Source organism: Sprattus sprattus (genome assembly GCF_963457725.1).
Source record: "Sprattus sprattus genome assembly, chromosome: 8".
Lineage (NCBI taxonomy): Eukaryota > Metazoa > Chordata > Actinopteri > Clupeiformes > Clupeidae > Sprattus > Sprattus sprattus.
In genome coordinates this window covers 21,529,407-21,555,192 of record NC_137927.1, presented here as the reverse complement: position 1 = coordinate 21,555,192, position 25,786 = coordinate 21,529,407, and the positions used below count along the sequence as shown (strand labels likewise).

General features: G+C 39.0%; 1 protein-coding gene across 2 annotated transcripts in view; it reads right to left on the bottom strand.

Annotated features, from left to right (window-relative positions):
• Positions 1-22,471, bottom strand: part of csnk1g1 (casein kinase 1, gamma 1) — a 31,243-nt gene extending 8,772 nt beyond the window's left edge. Inside the window, exons 1-11 of one of the 2 annotated variants that reach the window (XM_080842997.1) lie at positions 22,327-22,471; positions 15,044-15,369; positions 10,407-10,447; positions 9,804-9,873; positions 7,941-8,092; positions 7,468-7,702; positions 7,241-7,326; positions 7,076-7,160; positions 5,637-5,785; positions 4,509-4,616; positions 2,771-2,878 (exon numbers count right to left, since the gene is read on the bottom strand). In XM_080842997.1, the coding sequence (XP_080699123.1) occupies positions 2,771-2,878; positions 4,509-4,616; positions 5,637-5,785; positions 7,076-7,160; positions 7,241-7,326; positions 7,468-7,702; positions 7,941-8,092; positions 9,804-9,873; positions 10,407-10,447; positions 15,044-15,224 (1,215 nt within the window). In that variant the 5' untranslated portion in view covers positions 15,225-15,369; positions 22,327-22,471. The remainder of the gene's footprint in view (positions 1-2,770; positions 2,879-4,508; positions 4,617-5,636; positions 5,786-7,075; positions 7,161-7,240; positions 7,327-7,467; positions 7,703-7,940; positions 8,093-9,803; positions 9,874-10,406; positions 10,448-15,043; positions 15,370-22,326) is intronic. The other variant, XM_080842998.1, reaches the window with a different exon arrangement.
• Between the last annotated feature and the right edge of the window lie 3,315 nt (positions 22,472-25,786).

Sequence of the window (25,786 nt, the reverse complement as noted above, 5' to 3'; positions counted from 1 at the left end):
TGGGTCTTTTGAAGTGAAATTAAGTAACTAGTGAAGTGAAGTATGCAGAACTTGTAGCAGAAGCGAGGTGAGCATGTTGGCAAGCACACGCTTATGTAGGGACAAAAACTCTCGCTTTAATGCTATAACCGGCAACTGCAAAACGGCAAATAGACATTTTAAACAGTTTCTGGAATATGGCATACATTAACCATGATTCCACTATTGGGCCAGTGTGGGCTAAGGCTATCTACGGGAACAAACGTGGCATTTGGCCTGAGGCCTCAAGCCGCAAAAACCATTTGCACTTCTATTATTTCTACTAAACCTGCCCCTAATCCCCCTTGGTGTAAACATCACTCATTTCACAAGCGAAATGGAAATGGAACGGATGCAATATATTTTGGCCACAGGTGGAAATTTTGGAGCTATTCTGAGTTTGCCATTGCCAATAAAAATCTAGACAAATACTTAGTAAAAAACAATCTATTTGTCTTCTCAATCGTCAGTAAATGTAGTTTAGTACGTATACCCATAAACTTTGTCTTATTGCTCTCAACCCCATTATTCAAATCTGAAGAACTGACCATTGAATCGATGAATCGACTTCTCAACTGTACTTGCCTCTACACTGACAAAAGTAGTACACTGTTGAAAGTAGAGTAAGCCTAGGTCCAAATTACCTCAAACTATTTAATTGTCCCCTGCTGCCTACCGGGACCTCTTCGTTAGCAAAGTATAGGTGTTCTTGTAATTCTGAGTGTATCAAAAAGCACAGTAGGCTGAAGTAGGCAGTAGAACTGCTATGTTGCCCCTCTCCTGTGTAAAAATCCTCATATCTGCATTCAAGATGCAGACACCCTTTCGATCACGTAGCCACCACTTCCATTGAAGCCTAGGCTACAAACATGTGAAGAATTGTGCATCATTATCCCGACCCATTGCAAAATACTTCACAAACGTCCTTGTCCTGAAGCCCAGTCGTGTCAGACTTTGGGCTAATAAGGCTGACCAAACATAACGCTAAATGCTAGCACAGGGAGTTACCCATTCTCTGTATATGTATCTCTCTATTTGTATTGCCAACTTACTCTTAACTATTAAATGTATTTGCTTCTTGGCCTACTCAAATATGACCACTACACCCTTACTACCTCTGTAACGCCTCTATGTTTGATGACACCTCTGATACCTATGATATCTATTTCCTGATTGTTAAACACTTGTTTTCTTTTTCTGTCGATCATGGTTCCTTGATTCCATTTCATTGTGTGTGTATACTGATGCTGCAAATTATCTGGCAAGTGACAGAAGCACAATTTGACTGTGGAAGGGCTGGTTTGCAGTCTATAGTTTGAAAAACGCTGCAATACACCATGCCGAGCTCCCTCTCCATCTCCCTCTTCTTCCCTATCTCTACATCACGTTGTGTTATGCTGTTGAAGTTGATGAAGCCACCTCTCCATCTCCCTCTTCTTCCCCATCTCTTTATCACGTTGTGTTATGCTGTTGAAGTTGATGAAGCCACCTCTCCATCTCCCTCTTCTTCCCTATCTCTACATCACGTTGTGTTATGCTGTTGAAGTTGATGAAGCCACCTCTACATCTCCCTCTTCTTCCCTATCTCTTTATCATGCAAGAGGTAGATGAAGTGACAGTATTTCTTGTTGCTCTCTTCCGTTGCCTACAAGGTGACAAGGGTTTGTATCCCAGTTTCTTTTTATGTTTCGACAAACAGGCAGTGAATCGCTTAGATACTGTAATATGCATGTGAAATCTTTTCTTATGTATGGCTGTGATAACATTGTTCCTCACCATCATGACCTATAATTACAATGGCACATTTGCATATAAGGCAACCTATTTTCTCTTTTCTTCCCCTCCTACTCTAGACCATCTCCACTGTGGGATGCTGCTGCAGTTGTACACCTCGTTCGATGGTAGAAACCCCTGCTTACTGCTGCCCATTCCTACCGTACTATTATGCAAAATGTTCGACTCTGCTTATGATATATATTTATATATTGAATGCCTGCCTATTTAGCTGTAAGTATCCTCACAAATACCATTGCTTCACAGCTCCACTTATCCTATTCTTATAAAAGTAACCCTATGAAAACACTGGGTACCCATTACAATGTTGTACAACCAATACGTTGAATGCTGGCCACACACTCCATTTTTACCCACTGACAGACTTGTATCTGCCCTGACTCGCCCGGCTGCTGCTGCTTTCCCTTCTTTTCTATCTCCCTACTGGCTTGGTCTCATGCAGATGGGTCCTCCTTTTGAGCTGAGTTCTGCTCAAGGTTCTTCCTGTTAAAAGGGAGTTATCATTGACACCATTGCCTAGGTGCTTACTCTAGGCGGTTACGGACTCGGACTCTGTAAAGTGCCCTGAGACCGCACCAATTGTTGATGGTGCAATATAAATGAATAAAACTCAATTTAATTGATTTAAGTATCTCAAGTAGCCTAAAGAAGGCTTAATTCCTGCCTTTAAATGGAAAGCAGTTTTAATCTGCAGAAACAAAATTGCAAATTAGTTTTCTAATGATGAATTGCCCTTTTTAACACGATTATGTAGAATTAGCCAACATAGTTTTTGGTATCAGGAGATAAAAAGTTGGATTAGTACAACCCTACCTTCTAATAGACTTGGTACACCAAGTGCTGCTCCCCGCCACACCCACAAAACAAATCAAAATGAAAACAAAGACACTCCAATTACAAACAGAATACACATAGGAAATCAACACACACAGGAGTAAGAACAAGGAGAGAAATGTACCTGCACTGATCCTCCGTGCCTTTCTGCTATGTAGGAGGTCAGATAAGAAGAGTTTGTCTGGCGGTTGGGCTGCGCCTCCCAGGCTCCCCTGCGATCTGTAGTAGATGTCTGCAATGACCCAAAGGTTATGGAGTAGTGTAAGAGGTAGCAGTGGAAGGTCAAGTAATCATGCAGACCAAAGGAGAAGGGAGAAAGGTTCCTTAATTAAATTACAAGGAAAACGCAACAAAGCTCAAAGCCAAATTGGACCTATATAAAAATGCCCTCTAAGACAGAGCTTGAAATGTCTGCCGATCCCAAACCAAGTGGGGCATCATCGCAACTGAATTGTGACTGCTGAAATTTCTCACAGTTTATTAATCATGACGAAAATGAACGTTACATAGCCTATGTTAGCAAGCTAAAGAACTATATAGTCTAATCTGAAGGAAAATATTTCAGGCTAGCCAACACTTAGGAGTTGTCTAATGAAGGCACCAGTATGCTCGACATATTAGTCATTGTACTAACTGTGGCCTCAACACAGCGCTATCATTTTTTATACTTAAGCTAGAGGCGTGTTTGACTCGCTGCACTCTTTTCCTACATGGTGAATTTGGCTGGCGAGAAAATACCATCTAAACCGCTGTAAGTAATGTGCCGAATTAGAGCACGGTGAAATGTACAAGCCTCCAGCTTGTTTATTTTGCATATTTGCCCACCCGCCCGCCACGCCACACACACAAAGTTGGGAGGTGCCACTGTGAACAACAGGGACGCTGTCAACTCTGTTTAGGATGCTTTTGTTTCTTATTTTTTTTTATTTATTTAACCAATGCCTGTATAGATGCCTTGAATTGAATAGTATAGTGAAGTTAAACCGTTGCATTAAGTGGTTTTCTTGTATTATTTATTTTTGCATGTTAATAAGTTAAGAAACATAAGGTTAAAGTTGGAGTTTTCACCTACTGTGACGCTACTCACTCTGCCAGTAGATTTAGATTAGCTGGAATAGCTGGCGAGGAGAGTATAATGTTTGTATAGGGTTAGTGATTCTCTCCTGCTGTTGAACAAGAACACTTTTTCTTGCGACAATGCATCTCTGGTTAATTTTGCGCCCTTTAATTATATTGTTTATATTATTTTTATAGTTTGTTGTATATGTGAAGAGATCTTACTATTATTATTTGTTAAGTGAGTTTATTCTTAGATAAGAATTAATGCATGAACATATTCTCAGTGATACCACGTTAATGGCTTGCCTTAAAGTCCATCCCTCCTGCTTCACTTACTAACCCAACACCTACTCTAAATTGTCATCCATCAAAGTGTTTAGTATGGCGTGCTGCTTAGTATACTGGCCATGTACTGCAGTACTAAACTTAACTTCTGACAGCTCAGTTTAGTTTGGTGCAACATTTAAACAACTTTTTACTATCACGTTCACATCACATCTCTTCACCTATGTTGACCAGCAGTGTACATCATTGCACAGTATCAAGAAGTTTTCTTTTCAAATGGATATAAAAGACACTAAGTGCACTGTCCACAGTACAGAAATTAAATAAAGATTTTAAATATCACTTATCAATATCAATATCAATATCAATCAATATACTGTGGAAGTAAAAGGGAGTTATCCCTTAATTATGTTTTTGTGTAATAATTTATTTAAGAACATTCTATTTCAAAAAGCACTGGATACTTTGACTCATGATGCTTTAGGACATGGCCATCTGCACAGATCCGAGGCACTAACCTGATTCCTCGCAGGCTGCTGTTGGGCGGGCCGGTCTCTGTTAGCTTGGCTTTCTCTCGTGATGGCTGATGCACCCGAGTCCACATTGACAGACCCGACAGGTGTTGGCTGGGAGGAGGTGAAAACTTTGATCAGTTTCTGGTTTCTAAAAAGGGTGCAGTGTGTACATTTGCTCAAATGTCTCTGGGGTAACCCGATCCAACATGCACCAACCCAGGTTAACACGTGAACTCATACTGCTAAGTTTGAATATAAAAGTTTGTTGATTTTGAAGTGAAGAGATGTAAATAAAATCCCTGCAGGAAACAAATTTTAAAATATATTAACCAAATGAACTAAAAAATAAAAGGCACAGCCAGCTTTAATGCTTCAAGTGCCATAACTTGAACTATGTATTCCATGGTGTACTTTTCTTCTGCATTGCATCGCATCGAATCGTATCGTATCGCACTGGATCGCATTGTTTTAAAATTAGATCGTACTGTATCGCACCGGATCGCAGGAGGTAGGAGAATCGTATCGTATCTTATCACTGGTAATTCCATGAATCGTGAATGTATCGAAACGTTGGTAGTGTATCGAGATGTGTATCGTATCGCCTTGATGGTGAAGATTCCCATCCCTAGTAAACCCCGTTTGTGCAAGCAGCACTGCACTGCTTGATCTTCCTGCAGGTCTTTTCAGTCATATGAGGGGCTTGGCTGGCTTTTCTACCCACCATATGGAGTTTTACCCAAAAGTGTTCTTGGCTCTCAAGATCTATCAGTTGCTTAGGAGGAGGCTATTTGAAGAGTCAGAGAATTCACTAGATTCTGGAACTTTTACGAGCTGACCATTCCGAATGACAATTCTTGACCTGCTTGAAGTCAAATGATGTTCCCAAAGGCTGCCCAAACTTTTGCTAATAACTATTACATTTTTTTAATTTTTAAGTTCCTTAAATAAAGAAATAAATACACTTTTCATACAACTGTATATATGCATTCATGTTCTCATCTCTTTAGTAACAACTGCACTGGTTTTTAATGAGCTACTCATTCTAAGTTAATGTGGTAGGTATGTTGACAGCATGTTGCATTTGCTTTGTTATGGTGTTGTTTAACACATACTTTACATACAAGTACTTACAATTGGTCTGCCAACCCAGTCATACGTGTAATCAAAGGTGAATCCTCTCCGTTCAAACAACTCTGTGAACAAGGTCCGAAGGTATTCATAATCTGGTTTCTCAAAGAAATCCAGCCGTCTCACATAACGAAGGTAGGTAGACATCTCTTCTAAAAAAAAAAGAGAGTAAAGACTGTTAGCCATATCTAGACATTTTCCTATTGTGGGTGGTTGTTGTAAGAGTATGACACATGATACCACACAGACTTAATATTAGACTTAAACAAACATTCAGCTGATTCAGTAATCACAGCTAAACGAAGTAGAGGGATTCTGTTGGGTAATGATTTCGAATGTTTCTGAAATCTCACTCTAAAACTACCGCAAATAATATGTACTCTTTATCTGAGGATCCAAATATTTAAATCTTAAAGTCTTTATGGTCATGCGAATGTGGAAGGCATACCATCGCTTTCAACTTTCCATCATCTTACGTTTCCAAATAGTTATGACAGAGCTTGAATATATACCTTATCCTGCTGCATGATGTCATTTTACAACACCAGTCATTCAGTGCTAGAATCCAACTTTACTACACACCAAATACATCTAAGATATTGTTTCAACAAGGGTGTAACTGATCATGCCCCTAGCACCGGATGTTGCCCGGATGCAGTCTTTTTGTTGTGATGAATTGCGATTATTCAGGGGTTTTATTATTCTGAAGACTGAAGCTTGAAATAATGGATATTAAGATGTACATTCACAGAATGAATGTATAATCAACATAAAGCAAGTATATTTAAATTAAAATAGTATTGTTTAATAGCACCTTTTACATTTGAACACAGATTCTCTCCAGTGAACTACAGAACATTGTGTGCGGACCGTTGGATTAGTTGTAAATTGAAGTGGTCAATAAACCTGAAAGCTTGTGAATTCAACTAAGCTCTGTATCAGGTGTACGCTAAATGCCCCCAGATATTTTAACCATTACATATTCACTACCAGAACTGATATCAAAACCCAGGCAGCTGTGTTCATTGTTTGAATGCATTGAATATTTCAAAAATAATCGCAAAAATGAATGTGTTAAATTTGACTGCACTAGTCTGTACTGATTATCATTATTCTAATCATTATGCCACTAAACATGTAGCAAGTACAGATTTGCCATCTGTCACCTGTTGGGATTAAGTACCATACTCATAGTTTAGCCTAATGGTAAGGGTTTCTGAATCTTTGTCACTGGAAAATTTTTGTTTAATCAATTGGTTTCCAATTATAAATACATATAGTGCAAGCATATCCTGTCCACTCCCATGCTAATAAAAAAAGTGTTAACACTAGAAACATTTGCCTTTACAGTACAATTCTGACCCCTTTTCACCACAGAGTAATTAACAGTACAATAGCAATAGCTCAATTCAAAACATTTACCATTTTAACAAGACCATTACCTGGATAGCTCTCACAGAGAACTTCAACTGGAGTGTTCCTCTTTGTGTCCCCAATTTTCTGGTATCGTTCTTTCAACGTGTCAGCCTGTAGATGTTATACCCATCGTTAGAGTAATAACATTCAGCAATTTAACTACTTCTGGAAAATACCTAATGCTGCATTACCTTCAGTCCTTGCCAGGGAAGGCTCCCACGAAGGAAGTACATGAACATGTGACCCAATGCCTCCAGGTCATCGCGACGACTCTGCTCTAGATTAAGGAACACGCAGACAGCAAATCATTTCTTTGGCGCCTATAGACTTTTAAAATAAATATTCAACGTAGTTCAAAAAAATCAAACTGCTTTAATAAAAATAATAAACACTCTGTGACACAATCACATTTCCTTACCTTTCCCTAAGTGGGTATTTATTGACATGTATCGAGCGGTGCCAGTTAGGCTCTTGTGCTCTCTGTATGGGATATGTTTTTTTGTTTCAGGGTCAATGTACTCTTTGGCTAGACCAAAGTCTATGATGTGAATAATGTGGTCTTTTTTGTTCCCTTGCCGCCCAATGAGGAAATTCTCAGGCTTCACATCCCTGTAGATGAGGTTCTTCGAGTGCACATATTCCATCCGTGAGATCTGGGGAATAAATCATACAGTGAAAATGGGCAAAGGTGAGACAATGAACAGCTACAAGACAGATTTCAGTTTCACTCACTTCTGGGTTTTCCACAAAACAAGGGACATTTTGCAGTTGAGTTACAGAGAGACAAAAATGAAAATTATAATTTAAAGCAAAACTCGGCAAGATTGATGTACTGTTAAGAAAGACATCCAAAACTGATTACCACAACATTTATGCAAACTATCAACTCACCAGTTGAACAGCCATCATCAAGACGGTTTTGAGAGAGAATGACCGATCACACAGGTCAAAAAGGTCTTCAAGGCTTGGGCCTAACAACTCCAGAACCATGGCATTGTATTTCCCACAAGGCCCAAAGTAGAAGACCTGGGGCAGACCCTCGGCTGTAAGAGTGAGCAAGAGAGACAATGAGGATGTTGATGAATACATATATTACACTATAAGCTGTCTTTGGCACTTTTTGCACAGTTTGTGTTATGGTTATAATTTGTGATACATAGATTATGAAGTTGAATTATTCAGACACTGACATAGCACTTAATAGTGAGATAATTGAATCCTGTGATGAGGTGAATTACTGTGATCATACTGACACTACAGTATTTCTCTAGAACTCGATTAGAGTTAATCTTTGATATGATTAGAAACAACCAGCATAGGCCCACATAATATATATATCCTGCAAAACACTATATTCAAGGAATGCTTCATAGAGTTCCAGATTATTATTTTGTATTCATGTGAGCACAGTGGGGCTGTCACTTTTTGAAATGTTAATATTCTTTCGAACATGGGTGGGAGGGAATTCATTTTCACTGTAATGACCTGTTTCAACTCAAAGATTACGGTCTACACCGCAGATGCCAGAATGTCCAAAAAGATATGACAAAAAGTGTTTGCCTTACTCTACAATGTAAAGGGCTTTGTGAGTCCAGAATGGCACACAGGACACAGCCCATTTTATATTGAATTTGTTCTCTCTTTATACGCTTCATCTCAGCTCTATTTTTCAGAAGTTAAACATCTTCTATGATTACTTATAATGAACTACTCTACATGACAATTGGACCAACAAGTAACACCTCTGTGACAAGCCTTTTATTGAGGACATTACATGGCAATCTTGCCATCTCCTTCTCATACCAACATGATAATAGTGTTGACATAAACCTTAAAGGTTTTTCCTTGCAATATATCCACTGACTTGATCCCTCTATCTGTGTAATCTGCTTAATAGTTGTGGTGGGGTTCTTTTCATCAAATGATGTTCCTTTTTTTCTTCTACCCTTGGTGATTGTGGCCAAACATCACAAGTCAAAAAGAGAAAAAGAAAAAAACAACCAAGCACAAAGCCAGACAAAAGTGGCATGTACAAATCAGAGGTTAGAGAGGCTGCTGACAAATGGCAAGCCGTCCTCCTTTCTACTGGACTACTTAGCAACATTAGCTATTATTCTTTGTTTTATGTTGTTGCAGTAGCTTTTTTGATTATAGGCAATGTAATAATCTATTTGTTCTGCTCCTTTCTTTTTAACAGAGGGGCATCTCACATGCATTACAGAGGCCTATAAGATTAACATTCAGTGGTTAGTATGTTGCTCTGAGCAGGTGAGATAATGCAGGTTCACACAACATCAAGATTTGGTCAAATTGCAAATGGAACCCATGAATTTACAAAGTCAGTGCCAGATGAGCGAGATTACAATCTGGCCATACCAACAACACCTGACTTGCAAGGTTATTTATAATATAATCCCCTGCAAGGTTGTGTGCACTTGTGGCTTTTGCCTTCCTCAAAACAGTCTGTGCTCTCATTTGCCATAACACTCCCTCTGCTAAAACATAAATCTCAGCTCTAGGCTGACTGTTTCACCCCTTTATACCCCAACTGGCTTTGCATTTTTGTATTATGGAAATAAACCCCTATTTTTGTATACTCTGTGGTCTGTCTCCAATTTATGTTGCGGTTGACGAGCCGGGTCGTAACACTGACAGAGCTGAATGAAATGAATGTCAGTTCCCCAAGCAACCACTGAGTTACTGCTCATCTACATCAAAAGCACTTTTACTGGAGATCTGTGCTGGTGAGCTCACCTGTGCTGCCAAGAGTTTTGTAGAAGCGGTATTCTAAATGTAGCTGGGGTGCCCGTGATTTGACTGGCTCCTGCATGGAGAGAGAAAAAAGTTTGACACTATTAAACACACAAAAGTATTTACACATGGCTTACCTGCAGTCTGTCAATGTTAGACATGACGTGAAAACCAATGAATATTGTTTCAAATCTTCCATTCTACAGTCTACATAAACACCTGAAGTTGTCATGTAGGTAACCAGACTAACCTAAATTGTCAATGATAACTAAAGCGTTACCCCTTTTATAATAACTCATACGATATTCATGCACTATTGTATATTTCACTTACTCTGTGAATATATAATTACGGAATTATTTCCATTTATATGTTCTTTTGTACGAAAGGAGTGGGACAATCTTAGCTCTCTACCTACAGGCTTGGTTGGAGCTGGTCAGGATCTTAGAAAAATCCCACCACAGGGAACACTGTATGGCCCTTTATACATGTTACTTTGCCCTATGGTCTAGAAGGAATGTTTGGGAGTAGGAGCTTACATGACCCACAAAATCAACTTAATTGGTGAAAAAGTAAAACATTAAAAAACATATTTTTGATACCTACCAATTTGATGGCGACATACTCATTAGTGTAGAGGTTCTTTCCTAGAATGGAGTGAGAAAAAACGGTTCAATATGAATTTCCATACTTAACACTACACAGGGTTGTAGGTCTAGCACAATGATATTTTTGTAATACAGCCAAAGCCAGCAAAGTTTTCCTATTTCAGCCACAACACAAACTAGCTAACCCACCAGGCAATTTTATACAAAATCCATATAATCTTAATCTAGTCTTTTTAAATTGGTAAATTACATTTTTAGTTAACACATGCAGCAGATGGAATCACAATTGTGTCATAGCTCTAAAGTGGTGGAAGAAATATTTTTTTGGGATCAGTAAAAAATGTATTAATACATAAATAACTCTGAAAACTGCCTTCCATTTAGTCCACAAGTGTATTCTGTAAAACACTTCAAATCACAGTTCAAGCACACAATAATATTATACTGAATGCTTACAATGTCAACTTATTGTACAACCCATTAACCTGTATTTATTTACACCTCTTAAGTTAGATATACATTCCATTGGTGATACCATAAAAGGCACAAGACACATAATTTATTTTAAAGCTTAAATCTGTCTAATACACAAAGTACAATGGCAATCAAAGCTTCAGCCAGTGCACTTTGATTGTCCATTTGAACTTTGGACATAGTGGTGCTACAAAGTTTTTGAATTTAAAATGGTATCACAGATAAAACAAATCAAGAAATCCCAATACAAATGTATACACTTTCAATCATCTGTTAAACTTATCCAATATTAAATGCCTGGGATAAAGTATGTGACCAGTTAGACTACATTTAAATGCTTTTTCATGTTGAAGTATTAGGGAAAGTGTAAATTCTTTATGTGAAGACCAAGTCTACCTGTGTGGGGAGGGTGGGGGGGGGGGGAAGGTTAAAGAGTTGTTGTTGACTCAGTAGTTTGTCATACTGTCAAAGTAATCCCATTTCAAACAGGTTTCGCTAGGTTTATCTGCTAGCATCTCAATAGCGATTAGCAATTCCTCCGTTGGGCTGCTTTAAGATGGTTCCCTAAACTAGAGATAGCTAGGATAGTTCTTAACTGACATGAAACCTTGCACGTTTTACACACCTGTCGCAAAGGCTCAAGCTCTGTAGCATCTAGTCAAATACGATACAGTTGGGTGGGAATACACACACCCATTTCTTTATCGTTATGGTGATAAAGGGAAGGATGAGTGTAAAAATGAAATGTGCTCTATCCGATGTTTTTACCTGATACATTATTGGGATTCATATGTGAAGACTTCCAGGCAAAAAAAAAGGCAATGAATGTATTAACCACAGTTAGTCAGAAAATTACAATAGTAAACAATTAACACCTTAATGTCAACAAAGTGGTCATATTTGTTTGTAAATCGCACTAAGATTTATGCTTAAAATGCAAGAATCATGTCTTTTGCCCATACGAATGTGGAAATAAAATCTAATGGATATAAAACATCTCCTGGGGCACCAACTTCTGCAATTCTGTCCTTCTGGCTAACTAAAAAAGAAGTCTGAATGCAAACCCAACTTTCAAGTTAATGAGGTGACGCTTCTTTTGGATGTCAATGTGTAAATGCTTAAGAAGGGAGTGAAAAAATATGGTACATAAATAATATATACAGTCTGCTCATGTAAGTGCTTACAGTACATTCAGAAAGTATTCAGACCAAATATTTCCCTCTCATCAATCTTCAGTCAATACCCCATAATCACAGAGCAAAAAGGAAAAAGAAAATATTTTGCAAATTTGTTTTATTATTATGAAGACAGGCAAGGACAGGATATAGATACAAATCAATTTCTTATCAACCAATTATTAATTATAATGTATTTATTTGTAATTTTTTGTTTTACACCAAAAAACAAGTGCAATTCCTTTTGCTTTGCTCGTGAAATTCCTTGTGGCTTCCCACAGCGGCCGATCCTCTCACGGTCACATGCAAGCACTCATACCCAACATCCTAACCCACCCAACAACTGCCATAGAAACAACCATAGATCCTGAGCAGCAGGACACAGAAGTAATGCACAAGTGGGCTGGTGACAGCCATAGAGCCACCCCCCTCCATACTTGTGTTAGAATACATGCCACTACCAGAAACAACAGATACACCACAGCATAGACCTTGACAAGATTTCACATCTCAGTTTTAGTTCAGGTTAATTCAAGACCCGAAGTAGTCTGCCAGTTCCCTAGCCACAAACACTGTTCACTTTTTCAGAAGCCTTTAGACAACTCCTTTAAATCTCCTTTGAGTGACCTTTCTTAAATACTAAAATCCAACAGAAGTTTTGTGGTTGACCTAGCTACAAAGAACAACAAATACATGACAAAACATAAGACAGCAACATAAATAACAAGAAGGAATTACATATATAAAAAACAGGGTAAAGAAAGAAAGGAAAAATTAGGTAATATAAAAAAACAACATATATATAAGATAAGAAGTTGTGAAGTTGTGTGTGTGTCAACTTCACAGAGTTGGGGCTCTCCCACCCTTACACTTATCCTAACCTTGGATCATACCCGATTCCTACCCTACCCTTATGTAAAATCTTTTTAACGTGTTTCTGTTGTTGTCCCTGGTGTTGACATGTGTCCTCATAGATATCTTAGATAAAGGCTAGATAAGTTGCCCGCGTTGCTGGCCGACGGAGTCAAATGTCCGCACAATTCGGCCATTTTGAGACGGAATAGCTCACTCCCCCTTAACATTGTGTTGGTAGTGGTACTTTTTAAATAACCAGAACTTGCTCAATTTTCAACCGATTTTCAAACGGGTTGGTTTGTTATAAACGTAAGATATTTCTTATGGCACTACATACTTATGAAGAATTATAAACATGGGTTTTCATATGAAAATAACATTGACAGGTCTCTGACAGGTCTCGTTTCAAGGGAGCGTTCAATAGGGCAGGCTGCACAAAATTATGGCATCTTCATTGGCAATAAAGTCAGCAATTTCCTGTCGAAATCATAATGTAAGATGTTGAACAAACCAACCCGATTGGAAATCATGTGCAACTTCAGTTTTATTATGTGCAACTTAAGTTATATTGAAAAGAAAGAACAATTATGCCTCGCCAATTGATGTAAAATGACTGATACACAATAGCCGTGATACACAATTAAGCTGCCCATTTCAAGCATCCAGAATTATTACCAAGGTAATGACGATTGTAAATCAAGTCATTTGTAAATCCGTTAACATTTCCACGAGATAAGAGTGTAAACGATTGTGAAGATCACTGACGTTACCTAACGTACCACTGATCCCTCCCGGAAGCTATTCCGTCCTTAAAATGGCCTCCTGTGCGGACGTTCAAGAGACCGCCGTTGCACCCCCTTGTGTGTCCTAACCTTTTGTGAGTATGGAGGGGGCCTGGGCTGGGACACCAGACACCATTGTTGAGCCCTCCTTTGGAGGTCTCCAAAGCCTAGTTCAACTAAACACTGATAACACTTAGAATAACATTTATGAGCCTGTCAGTGGTGAAAACAAGCAGAAAACAAACTTTAGACCTAAAAAGACAAAAAAAATCCAATGGCACAAGGAATTCAACGTCTTTTACAGTGTAACACTGAAAACCATTGCCAACATTATTCAAAGTCATAGTAATGGGCAAACTTAAACTGCCTCTCTTGAAGTTGCCTACATGCAGCTTTTGCTGCATTTTAAACACTGATTTTGACACTGTCTTCTTTGGCTGGCTGTTTAAAAAAGTTCCACCCAGCACAGCATTAACACTTGTTCTCATATGATGAATTGATTGTATGTTTAATGTAATATAATGCCCACATTTTATCTTCCCCAAATACAACCTGGACGCTTTATGCACAGGCCTTTCCTTTCTCTGCCCAAATAGGAGAGATTTTTCAAATGCTGAGTGCCTTACCAGGGCTTTGAATAGTAAACACAACACATGTGAAAACTTGTCCCCAGGTTACAGTGACAACATGCCCCAAACTAATTAATTTGGGCTTAATCTCAAAGCTAGTTCAACCAAACACCATTAAATCACACACTATTAACATCTCTAATCATAGAAAAGTAAAACATTTAGGCCCACATACCCATAGTCAAAAAAGACACATGAAATGTGGTAAGCCATCATTTTACTTTGGAAGGGAAAAAGTGGGAAACTTGTTCTAAGCTGAGTTTTAAAGATAAAGTCTAACAGTGCAAACCCATGACAGCGACGCGATCCGCTTCCATCGCTTTGAGTGGGCGTGGTGTAGCGTGTGGAAATAGCATAACAGACTGGACTAGTAATGTAGTTAGCAGGCTAGTCAGTTAGTAGGCTATCTAGTCACAAGCCCTTACAAGGCCATCCATACTGCTGTCAGTTTAAAACCAATGAATAAAAATAGATACTTAGCTGAACTAGCAATAACATTGAAGTTAAATAAGTAAATAAGTAATGTCGACAACATGAATAAAAAAACTAAACATAGTTCCTCAAGAAAGTAGTTCAACCCAAGTGCTGCTGCAGGCTAGGGCTGAACAGCATCTCAGGTCATCAATATGGCGTTCTGCTGTTATGACATCACAAGTAAACCAAGAATTACAAGAGAAAAAAATCTCATTATCGCGTTTTTAAAGAGCTAAATGAACCTACCGAGTTTCAGCTCTCCAAAGTTGCCACAACCAATCTTCTTTCCAACACGGAAGTTGGGTCCAACCATCAACACACCAGATGAGGCGGAGGAGCTAGAGGCACGAGAGTGCCCACTTCGCCCTTGAGCCACCTTACTGCTTCTAGTTGGCCGTTCACCTTCCTTTTCTCGTGGGTGTTCCATGATGGTGTGGAGAGCACGCAGAGGGGCTGTGCCCAAAGCAGGTAGCTCAGAAGGGTGTGCTGTTCATGTAATGGTGACTGCCTCCACACCTACGTCAGGGAATGCCCGCTAAAGAAGTCTACATAAGTCAGAAAATCCAGGCCACCTAAGGAATCAGGAAGAGGGGTTGAGAGGAGTAACTGTTCAGGCAAGGCAAAGCAATCATTCAAAAGAACAAGTGACACCCCCAGCAGACATATACATATATGCACATATTGCATCTATGATTACTTTAGATGTGTGTGGTAAAGGTAAAGAGTTTTTAAGACTTGGGAGTCCGAGGCCTGTTAGACTATATGATTATATTCTAGAAGAACTCAGCAACAATGACATGAAAGTAAAATGTAGTAAAATACATTTTTGTTTAAATCAAATGTAAAAATACCCTTACAAAAAAGTTATTTCTGAGCAGACAACAAACTCTGAACGTAGACAAATGTAGCCTAATAAAATGAACGCATCTCTGAGCATGATTATGATATGTATTTCACTGTATAATAGTCTTAGCTTCTTATAAAGTGATTTATAGGATTCAAAATCACTGTGCAGAGTTGACGGTAGTAGCCTAAACTTAGAACTCCAAGCCTAATATGACATGCGTTTTACTTCTTATAAGTTAATCAACAGCATTCATAACAAGAGCTGGTCAAACGAATATAACTTAAACACAAATATCCTCAGCGGGGTCAAGGAAAAGCAAGTTCTGAATATGTATGTATGTATGAAGTATGAAAACAACCCAACATGCGGACTTGTTTACAGGTGAAATGGAGTGTTTTCTCAGGTGTTCTTGCTACATCATGACCAAATAGCGCTGATTCACCATGCCCTGATCATATTATTAGCACTCAATTGCAAATGGGTGGGGTTGTAAGCAGCTGCTTCTTTTCTAATACATGAAATGTGCAAGATTTAAGTTTTATTCTCCTAGTGCTAATTAATGTTTTGAGCAGAAAAGTAAAAGATTCAAGGTTTCTGGGGGTGTTATTTCTATGTCTGTAGGACAAAAACTCGCTGAGCTTTAAAGTAAATTCCCCACAACACCAGGATATTCCCCACGGGACTACAGCAACCTTCTAGAATAAAACATCCAATTTGTTGGTGTATGGAAGGTAAGCAAAACAACTCTGAGACTGAAACAGATACATTTAGCAACTGATCAACACTTGGAACACAGATTTCATGTTAGCCTATTCCGACAGCTCTACAACTGGTGGGAGGATATGCAAGGCTGAGTACAGCATTAACACAGACCCATGAGAGGTCATTTGTCAATGTTTTTACTAATCAGTGTCTGTAACAGCTGACTGCATAACATCTCATGTGGGCTTTTACAAATCAGACCGGTTAATTTAAAACAATTCTAATACAGCACTTTAGGTGATTCCTGACAATAAAAAGTGATGTGAATATACCAGGGATTGGCAACATTTGTAATACATGCATGTAAAATATATAAAATAGTATTTTGTAATGTTTATTTGATTGGCCTTAAAAATTGGTTAAATTTGTATGAAAATAGTTGTATCCAGTGTTTTTGCATACTGTATTCTTATAGAGTATTCAATCAGATACACAGATGTGCAATATTAAAAGTCATTGTGTGACTGAAACTTAGAAATGTATTGCAACAGTGACATCTTCTGGCCACTTTTTTGGGCTGAAAACCCATTGAAGCAGCTTTTAAAATGTCATTAATGCAAATGTGGCTGGCAACTCAGAATCAACAGATCTCAGAGTTAGTACAAGTAATAGTGGATACTATCGCTTTCATGAGGCTCAAATTCATTACAGGACTGGGGCATTAGTTTTAGCTCGGTGTTCCTGATACGGTTTAAGTGTTACCGCCACCTGTGGTCTTTTTCCTGGAAGGACTTTTTGGCCTACTGAGATACAGGGGAATCACCTAAATGAAGGTTATGTTTTTATAAGCCAAAAGCAGTATTATACTGTTGAAATATATATTGCCATGTTGTTACAATGGTGCAAAAGAAAGACATAAATTGCAGCACATTAAGGACAAGCATAAGTTATTTTAAACAATCTCTGAATCGAAATAGGCCTTGGCTACTTCGTGTGTAAGTCTTTGGAAGACTGACCTACACAGCTAACAGCTGTTCAAATCCTCTATAGCAGATGATTCTCTAATAACAAATCCTGTACGAGATGTGAGATTTTGCTGTTCAATATCTGAGATATGAGCCATTTCTTAAAACACAATCCTGTAGGCAACACAACCAGCTATGCTTCATTTAAGCAGGTGTAAAATTATTCAAGCATAACCAATTTCTTTTGGTTTCGGAGTGCTACAAGCCATGCTATACTTGGAATGACAGATCAAATGAGCTGCTGAAGTTACTTCTGAAGGAGGACAGATAGGCTATGTGTAGACTAGCCTTTCAACAGGCCTATGAGTTAAATGCCGAGATTGAAGAAAAATCACTTTCTGTTGACAGATGATGGTGGCGGTACATCAGAAAGTCACTTGGAGCATTTAAAGATCATAACCACCATAGCCCATTACCTGTGAAGTTTGAGCTGTATCAAGCAATGCATGGTGAAGTAATGCCACATTTCCTGCTTGTGTGTCAAGAGATACATTTCAACACCTTGTAAGACAACACAAATCCGATTCCGCACCTGACATGAGTCCGATGAACCATCTAGGATGAGAACATCAACATGTAACCCGTGTCAAACAGACAAAATCCAAAATAACTTGCTTCCTGTTGGTGCTCCTGCAAGCTTAATGCAATGTACAGGCTCCCAAAGACGAACAACCTTTGTATGTATACAAAGGTTGTTCGTCTTGAGGAGCCTCACATTCCTGCCAGATTTGGTGAGTGTAGGTGAAATTGTATGCCAGCCACAAGACTGTCTGCGTATGGGCGCACTATGGAGTCCCCAGGCCACACCCTGAAAAATGAGTAACTATCGCAAGCACTGATGTGTGTACCAAGCTCCATGAGTTGTTGCATGTAAACAATGAATAAAACCACAAAGTCTGGAATATATTAAAAAAAGAAGAAGAAGAATCCTTACGAAAAAATAGGGCCATGTCCTCGGTGGACACAAGATACATTTTGTATTTTTTCTAAAGGATAAAATATGGGTTTCTTAAAAAATGTGATTCCAAACGTTTGAATTGTAGTGTGTCTGAGGTTCACACCTTGTCTGGGAAGTCCCAACCCCTCTTCTTCCGGCCAATTTGATTTTGCCTTCAGAGTCAGTCTGGCAAGGCGGCTATACCAACTTAGTTCAGCATTGTAAGGATCCTTGGAGCCAATCACAAACTGGCTATTGGCTACCTGGCGCGCCATTGGCGGATTTAAACTAACCAAGACTACGTAACAAAATCGACGGCAAAGAGAATTTGAAAACATTGGACATGGAGGCCGCCAAAGCACAGCAAAACTTCGATACTGCTCTCGCGGCTGTCTTGGATGATTTCAAAGGCAAGTTTTCTTGAACACAGAACAGAAACTTGCCCTGGAACAATTCATACAGAAAAAATATGTGTTTGCTTTATTACCGATCTTTGTATCGTTGTATAGTATCGTTGGTCTGATTGGTTAAAGGAGTGTCCAATTACGTGACTGAAGTGGACCGCCATTGAGTAGTTCGCCAGACTAACTGAGCAAATGAAATGCAGTGAAGGGGGCAGGGAATTCCCAGACAAGTTCACACCAACAGGTCCAAGTAAATCCAAATCAACTCTCTAGGAGGGATTTGAAAGAGCTACAACAAACACATAAAAAGGATATTTGAGATTGTGAAGACAATGTCCCCATCAAAGTTAATGATGAATAGAGATGAGAGTTTATGATTGTTATATCATGTCCTTCTCTCTACCACCTGTAATTTGCTTATTGGAGAATCCACTGTGTTTCACTTCACTTCCCTTCCCTTCACACGGACCCCATCATCATCAGCTCATGGATGTCATTTCCTGTTAGATAGAGATGCTGCTACCTACCGTGCACTCTAGCCCCAGAACGCCGCTAACTGCTTCTGTACTTAGGCTAAGTATCCTAGTGACTGCACTCACTACAACTGCCTTTAACATTACATTGACTTTTGGGAATACTTTCCCGCATGAATTCTCTCTCTGTATAGTCTCTGTCTGCTTCCTGGCATGTAATATGTCAAGCGACTCCCATACCTCCTTTTGGGGTCACAATACTTGTAGGCTACTGGCAAGTCTGGAAGCGAGGATAACTATACTTGAATTGCATCTTCCCAATGTAGAATATATATTAGCTTGTTAGCTCTAACTAGCGAAACCAACACAGTGGATGCGGCTGCATTAACCGGTGTCTAGTGTGTTTGGGTCCTATACCCATCATCATTCAGCAACTGGCTATCAGAATGTTGCCCATGGAATGACGTAGGCTTTAATCATCAATTGGCCAACCTTCTGGAGGAAGCATGGGTAACTGCAGAGATGGCTTTCACTCCTGCCGGGAGGGCACCAGTCACCTTTCTAAAACTAAAAACGTAACACATCACCTTGCCAAGGCTGATTGCTGAAAACCCAAAATTAACATTAAAAGGCAGAACTACTACCCTACACTAACCTCTGCTGCACCAGTATTATCGCTACCAGTACAATCCTAAAGTTGGGCCTTATTAACATAAAGTCCTTAACATCAATAGCTGAACTTCGAAATGAGTTGGTAACTGAGAACCATATTTGAAATACTTTTTCTATCTGAATCCTGACTGAAACCAGACGAATTCCTAGCCTTGTTTGAGTCATTTAATTCATCACATTCCAATCACTAACAGACTCTATTGGGTTTCCCAACATGTTAACAAGCCAACATATTGTCAACCCTTACAGTTTGTCAAAAACGCAGCAAAAAGGGGACACCACTTCTCCACCTGCTTCCCATGGATGCGTGCATTAAATTCAAGTCAACAATTCTTGCACCAATTGTATGCCAGCCACAAGACTGTCTGCGTATGGGGGCACTATGGAGTCCCAAGGCCACACCCTGGACAAAGAGTAACTATTGCAAGCACTGTAAAAAATATTTATACCTAATACATATTTCCCCATAAAATTAATTTAATATTCGTTCTCTTATGGTTATCCATATTTTATTATCTCTCAAACCACACACACACACTTTAAATTCACAGAAACAAAACTTCAGGGCTAACAATCACACGCACCTCTCTCTCTTGCTTCAAAATCCCTCCTCAGCAGAATCTGAGTCAGATTCTGTTTTCTCTGGAGCCGACTTTCATGCAGGATGATGCAGACCACCCCCTTGTGGCATTTGGAGGCTTTGCGGTACTTGATAGCCTCCCATTTTACATGTTTGGTGCCCACAATAAAGTGGTTTGTCTTGCCAAGGCGTGTTGCTGACAGTGGGAACAAAACACTGACTAACTAGCCTACTCTCATCAAAAACTAGGCAGTTACATAATTCCCCACTGTTGGCTCTTCTCACTGAAAAAAAAATCACCGTTTAACTTTTGGTTCATGAACACGAGTTGTCTCCTCTTGCACAGGCCTATACCAACATCAGCCACTGTCTTTACACCTACGATGCAAAGCCACATTGTGGTTAAAATAGATTAGGCTTTGTAAATTAATGAACGACTGGCTAAGAAGGAAGTGCTCTCCAACTTTGAATTTCACGTTCAATCAAATGGGCGTTCAGTGGCTTGAACCTTCCTCTGATTGGTTGAGATTAAGGATGAGACATGGCTGACTTTTACCTGTCAGCTAGTAAGTAACAACACAATTTAGGTTTAAGTTTCCTTTTTTACTGAACAATTAAATCACGTCAATTATGTTTGTTTAATGCCCCCTTTGTTTACCCAACACTGTGGCAGGAGGGTTCATCAAATTCACCCATCACTTCACAAATTCACCTGCATTGGGAAGGTGGCAGGGGCTAATTTCCATCCCTGGTTTGTTGGATCTCCTAATGCTATTAATGGGGTGGCTTTCCTCAAAGGAATCATACATGTACTCCCCAGCAAGCAACTGTCCAAATCGAATAAGTCCTAACCATTCATAAAAAAGGATATATTTTTGAATTAAGTTCTCACAAAATGTAAAGCCGATAGATAAATGAGACCCATTCAGTAATTGTGCTACACATAATCTGAATAGTCAATTATTCATTTCAGTAATAGATAGATTCTACAAAATAGTTATTAGCTGCAGCCCTAATAAAGCCATGTTAAGCCTTTTTAGGTTTAGAACGTCCCTTTTCTAGGTGCCCTTGTAATGAACTGGTCTCGGGCACAGGTCTATTCAGTCAGCAAAAAATTGGAGGGTACAGTAACATCAACACAGAGCCATGCGTAAAACCTCGGCGAAATTTACATCACTGGGACCCTGATGTACCCACGCGTACGCTCGGAGGCGCAAAGTATAAACTGGCCTTACAATTACGTAGAATAGATTATGTGAGCTAGCTTCCTTTTACAACGACAACCTGACACTTTGACAGGCGACAACGTTAACCAACTAAGTTCACCGTTAATCAGAAATAAGTTGAAGTTCGCAATGCCCAGGTTAGCTATGCTATAAGAGTAGGACTGAGATTTTGAAGCGCATTATAACAGTTAACAGCACTAGCAAAAGAATGACAACAGGACAACCACATACAATGTTACAAAAGCCTTAAGTGTTCCAGTGTAACATTAGGTAATTTATTATATATTAATTTAAACCACCCTACCTTGGCTAACATTATATGAAACATTTACCTACCAACATCGAATGCGATGTTGAAATATAGAGTTATTTGATGGATAATGTTAAAAAGCCAAGAACGTTGGTAAGTCAGCTAGCTAATGTTAGCAGAGAACTTCACTTGACCTCACCAACCCGAGGCAGATCAAATATTGATTGACCATGCAAAACTAAACTTGTGGACTATGATGATCATCCGTGTATGCTGATATCAACTGTTTAATATATCGTTACTTCGCTGAAAGACAGATGTAGAAACTGGAACTGCGTTACCAGACTTTCAACGTTGCTTGCTATGCTAGCTAGCTTCACACACATAAATAAGCAAAGAATTGACTGACTTACCTCCAAGGAGTTAACCAAGATTTGGTCTTTCCAGTGAGTTAACGTTATGTGTGAAATTTCAACCGTGATGTTCTCTAATGACAAAAAAAATGTACATCAGCTAGCAATCCAGCTAAAACTGTAATACGGGCTAAGGACGGCTTCTGCGCTGTGCTTATTTCACAGTGCTCCTGGGTGAAAACATATACAGTAAGGGCACAAGAAATGTTTTCCCAGTGGCAGCTTCGACTTCCGGTGCCGATTTTGCTCAAAGTGGCTCGATTTCAAAACTAAAGTCATCAGGGATGTTATTTAAGTCCTCACTATGTCTGATATTATTCGAAAAAGTGATCGAATCTACTATATATAAGGGCGTACCGTAGTATTACAATAGTGGAGCGCCGAACCCGTCTACCCTTTATTGGACCCGGTTTCCCTGTTTGTGTGATTAAATGCGTATGTTCTCTTCCTCCTGTCTTGAAATATCAATAAGTGATGACGTCCCCCCCCCCCCCCCCAGGTATCGGGCAGGGAACGGTCAGGGTATTAGACACGTCAGTCATTGTCACATGGCAAATTCAATGCAATATGGACTACAGCAATGCACACTGTAAACACCTATGAAAATGGAAATGTAGATTATGGTATGTAACCGACCATTGTAAGATTTGAGGTCAAACTATAATTGACTCTAACTAACTCTCTTTAACTATATGTCTCTAACTTTTTCTCTCTTGCTCCTCCTCTTACTATCTTATTCTTTCTCTCTCTCTCTCTCTCTCTCTCTCTCTGTCCATTTCCCCTTAATTTCCCAGATCCTCTCTGCTCCGGGGGGGGGGGGGGGGGGGGGGGGGTGGTAATGGACCATTGGCTCTGAAAGACAAACATAGAAAAACAGCGGCAGCATCACAAAGTCCATAGAATGTGGCATGTCATTCATAGAACAAGAACAAACAAACTCAAAGACATAACATTGAACATTAAAGGAAACTTCCTAATCATTAGGGTTCTGACTTTATCTCTAACCCATATTTCATAGCCATGACCATAACCAAAAATCATCACTATTGCCGCTGAATCATAATGATTTCAACCATAGTCATAGCTCTTCTGCACGTTCTTCACAAGGGAGGGTTGTTCTGGAGGCACACATTGTATGCAATGGTATTAATTAGTAAATTGTTGGTAAAAAAAATAAATACATTTAGTTTAAATTCTTTTGCATTCATGTATTTATGCAATTGGTATGTGGCCTTTCAAATCAAGTGACCCCTGAAAGTTACTTATCAAGCAGCAGCTGGCCCAGCCGATTGACTGGTCCAGACAATGAGTGGAATAGTGGTGTCCCTGTGTGGCACCCATGGTTTTGTGGACCTGCTATCTTCTCATCCAGATGGGCAATGAACCGTGAATAAGGTAGAGGTAGTTGGCCCAGGTTATTATGATGAACAGAAAAATGTCTCAAGAGCTAATGCTGAGGGGGACACAAAATATGCAAAAGTGCTGTTGTACTTTTAAATACAAAGAGGAAACCCTTATTACTGTTATCTGTACTAGATCATTTATTGGTAAATGAAAAAAGGGTTAGCTTGTTCAAATGTTTAAAATACATTATAAAGTCATTACATATGTAGTATGTAAAGACTTTATAATGTAGAAGAAGTAACTGAGAAGTAACAGAGCAACAGGATGCAGGCTGGTCCCAGATGGAAGTATGTGTTGGTTTCAGTGTTCGACCCATCTGCTGTTTTAAGTGGACAAGGTACCTATTACTGGAGGTCAGCTACCAGTGAGCCACAGAGGGGATGCCATAGAGCCATAGAGGGGATGACATTTTTCAAAACTTTGGACAAGTGCTTTTAGTACGTACTATTATATTATTTGAAATCACATGGTTAGGTTTACAATGATGTATTGGGGCAACATCATTCAGGAGGAGACTTCAAATTTCTATACATTTCGCCACACAATTTATTAGGTTTTTGGCCTGAAGCGGAGTAGGTAACTTATGCCCAGTGATCACATTTTCTGCATTCTTCTTTCTTGCTATGACATTTGTTAATATGTGATATTTAATTGGTTCTGTTTCCAGAGAATGGCAATTCTTTTTCACCTTCTGCACACATTTTTTGTTTTAGCTGGGTATTGGCCAGCTCCGGCAATCCAGAATCCAAAAATCCAAATGTTTTTGTCAACCATAACATTAGCCTTGCCTAGTTTAAACAGCTTCAATAGCCCAGGTATTTTATATTTTTTAATAATTAAATCCCATTCTGTTGATTTTATTGGTGTTCATGAAATAAATATAACAACTAATTTGTCTGTAGTTCTGAAACCTGAAGATGGTTTGCCAAGTCTTTAGAATTAAGAAATAGACATGGATGACATGGAAATTAAATGAAACTTTAATTTTTCTGAGGAACATTGAAAGATTATTTGTTTTAAACTTGATTTTATACAAAAATTATCACATTGCATATAACACTTACATTGTACCTGAACTTGGTGCTGAATGTAAATACAATTTGACTTTGGAAACACAATTTAAAGTTAAATTCAAATCAAAAATGTCAAAAATGCTTGAATCTGAGCAAGTGTCTCAAAATATCCTCAGTACTCTTCCCAGTAGAACAGCCCTATGGCTTTGTTTTGCTAATAGAATGAAGCCATAGGGCTGTTAAATTAGGAGCTATTCACTTACAACGTGTTAACTTAAAATTAAACTTAAACGTGTCACTAAACCACGTACTTGGACTACCCCCTGGACTGGCCTAGGTTGGGAAAAGGTCAACAGTAGCATGCTTAATGTTCCATTACTCCACAAATTACTGTTCATTACATCTATGCAAAAATATGACTTAAGGAGAACTCCATGCTGCTGTCGTCTCTTAGTAGTTTGTTATGGTGTTGGTATTGCCAAGAGATGGTGCTATAGCCTAACTTACCTACCTCCAAATGATTAGGCTACTGTCCCACATCCGCTTTAAGCTACCAAAAAAAATAATAAATATATAATAAAATGATAATTTAATTTGAAATAACAATAAAACTGGCTTAGATTCTATGATGAGAAATAATGACAAGCTGCCTATCGTTAAAACTTTATTTCAGCTTCTAAAGGGTTAAACTTCTGTAATTGGATCAATGGATATTATGCTCAGCCACAGCTCTCTAAAGACCTCCTCAGACGACCGGAGGGTTGCCCGTCGACTTGCCTGTTGAAATCAGTAACATAGCCTACCTCGTCTACATGTCTTCAGTTTTTCCGATATATTTATGAACGGCAGCACTTTTCACCCCACTTAGAGTTTAGCTATTACAAGGTGAAACGTACAGTGTGATTCAACTCCGTGTTTTCATTATGGCAGCGGGATGCCTCAGTTGTAGGCTACATCCTTACACCCACCCCTCTCCTCAGAGTATTTTTGTTTCTTAACTTGGTTGTCGAATTCTTTTCATAGTGTTTATTTAAAACGGGTGA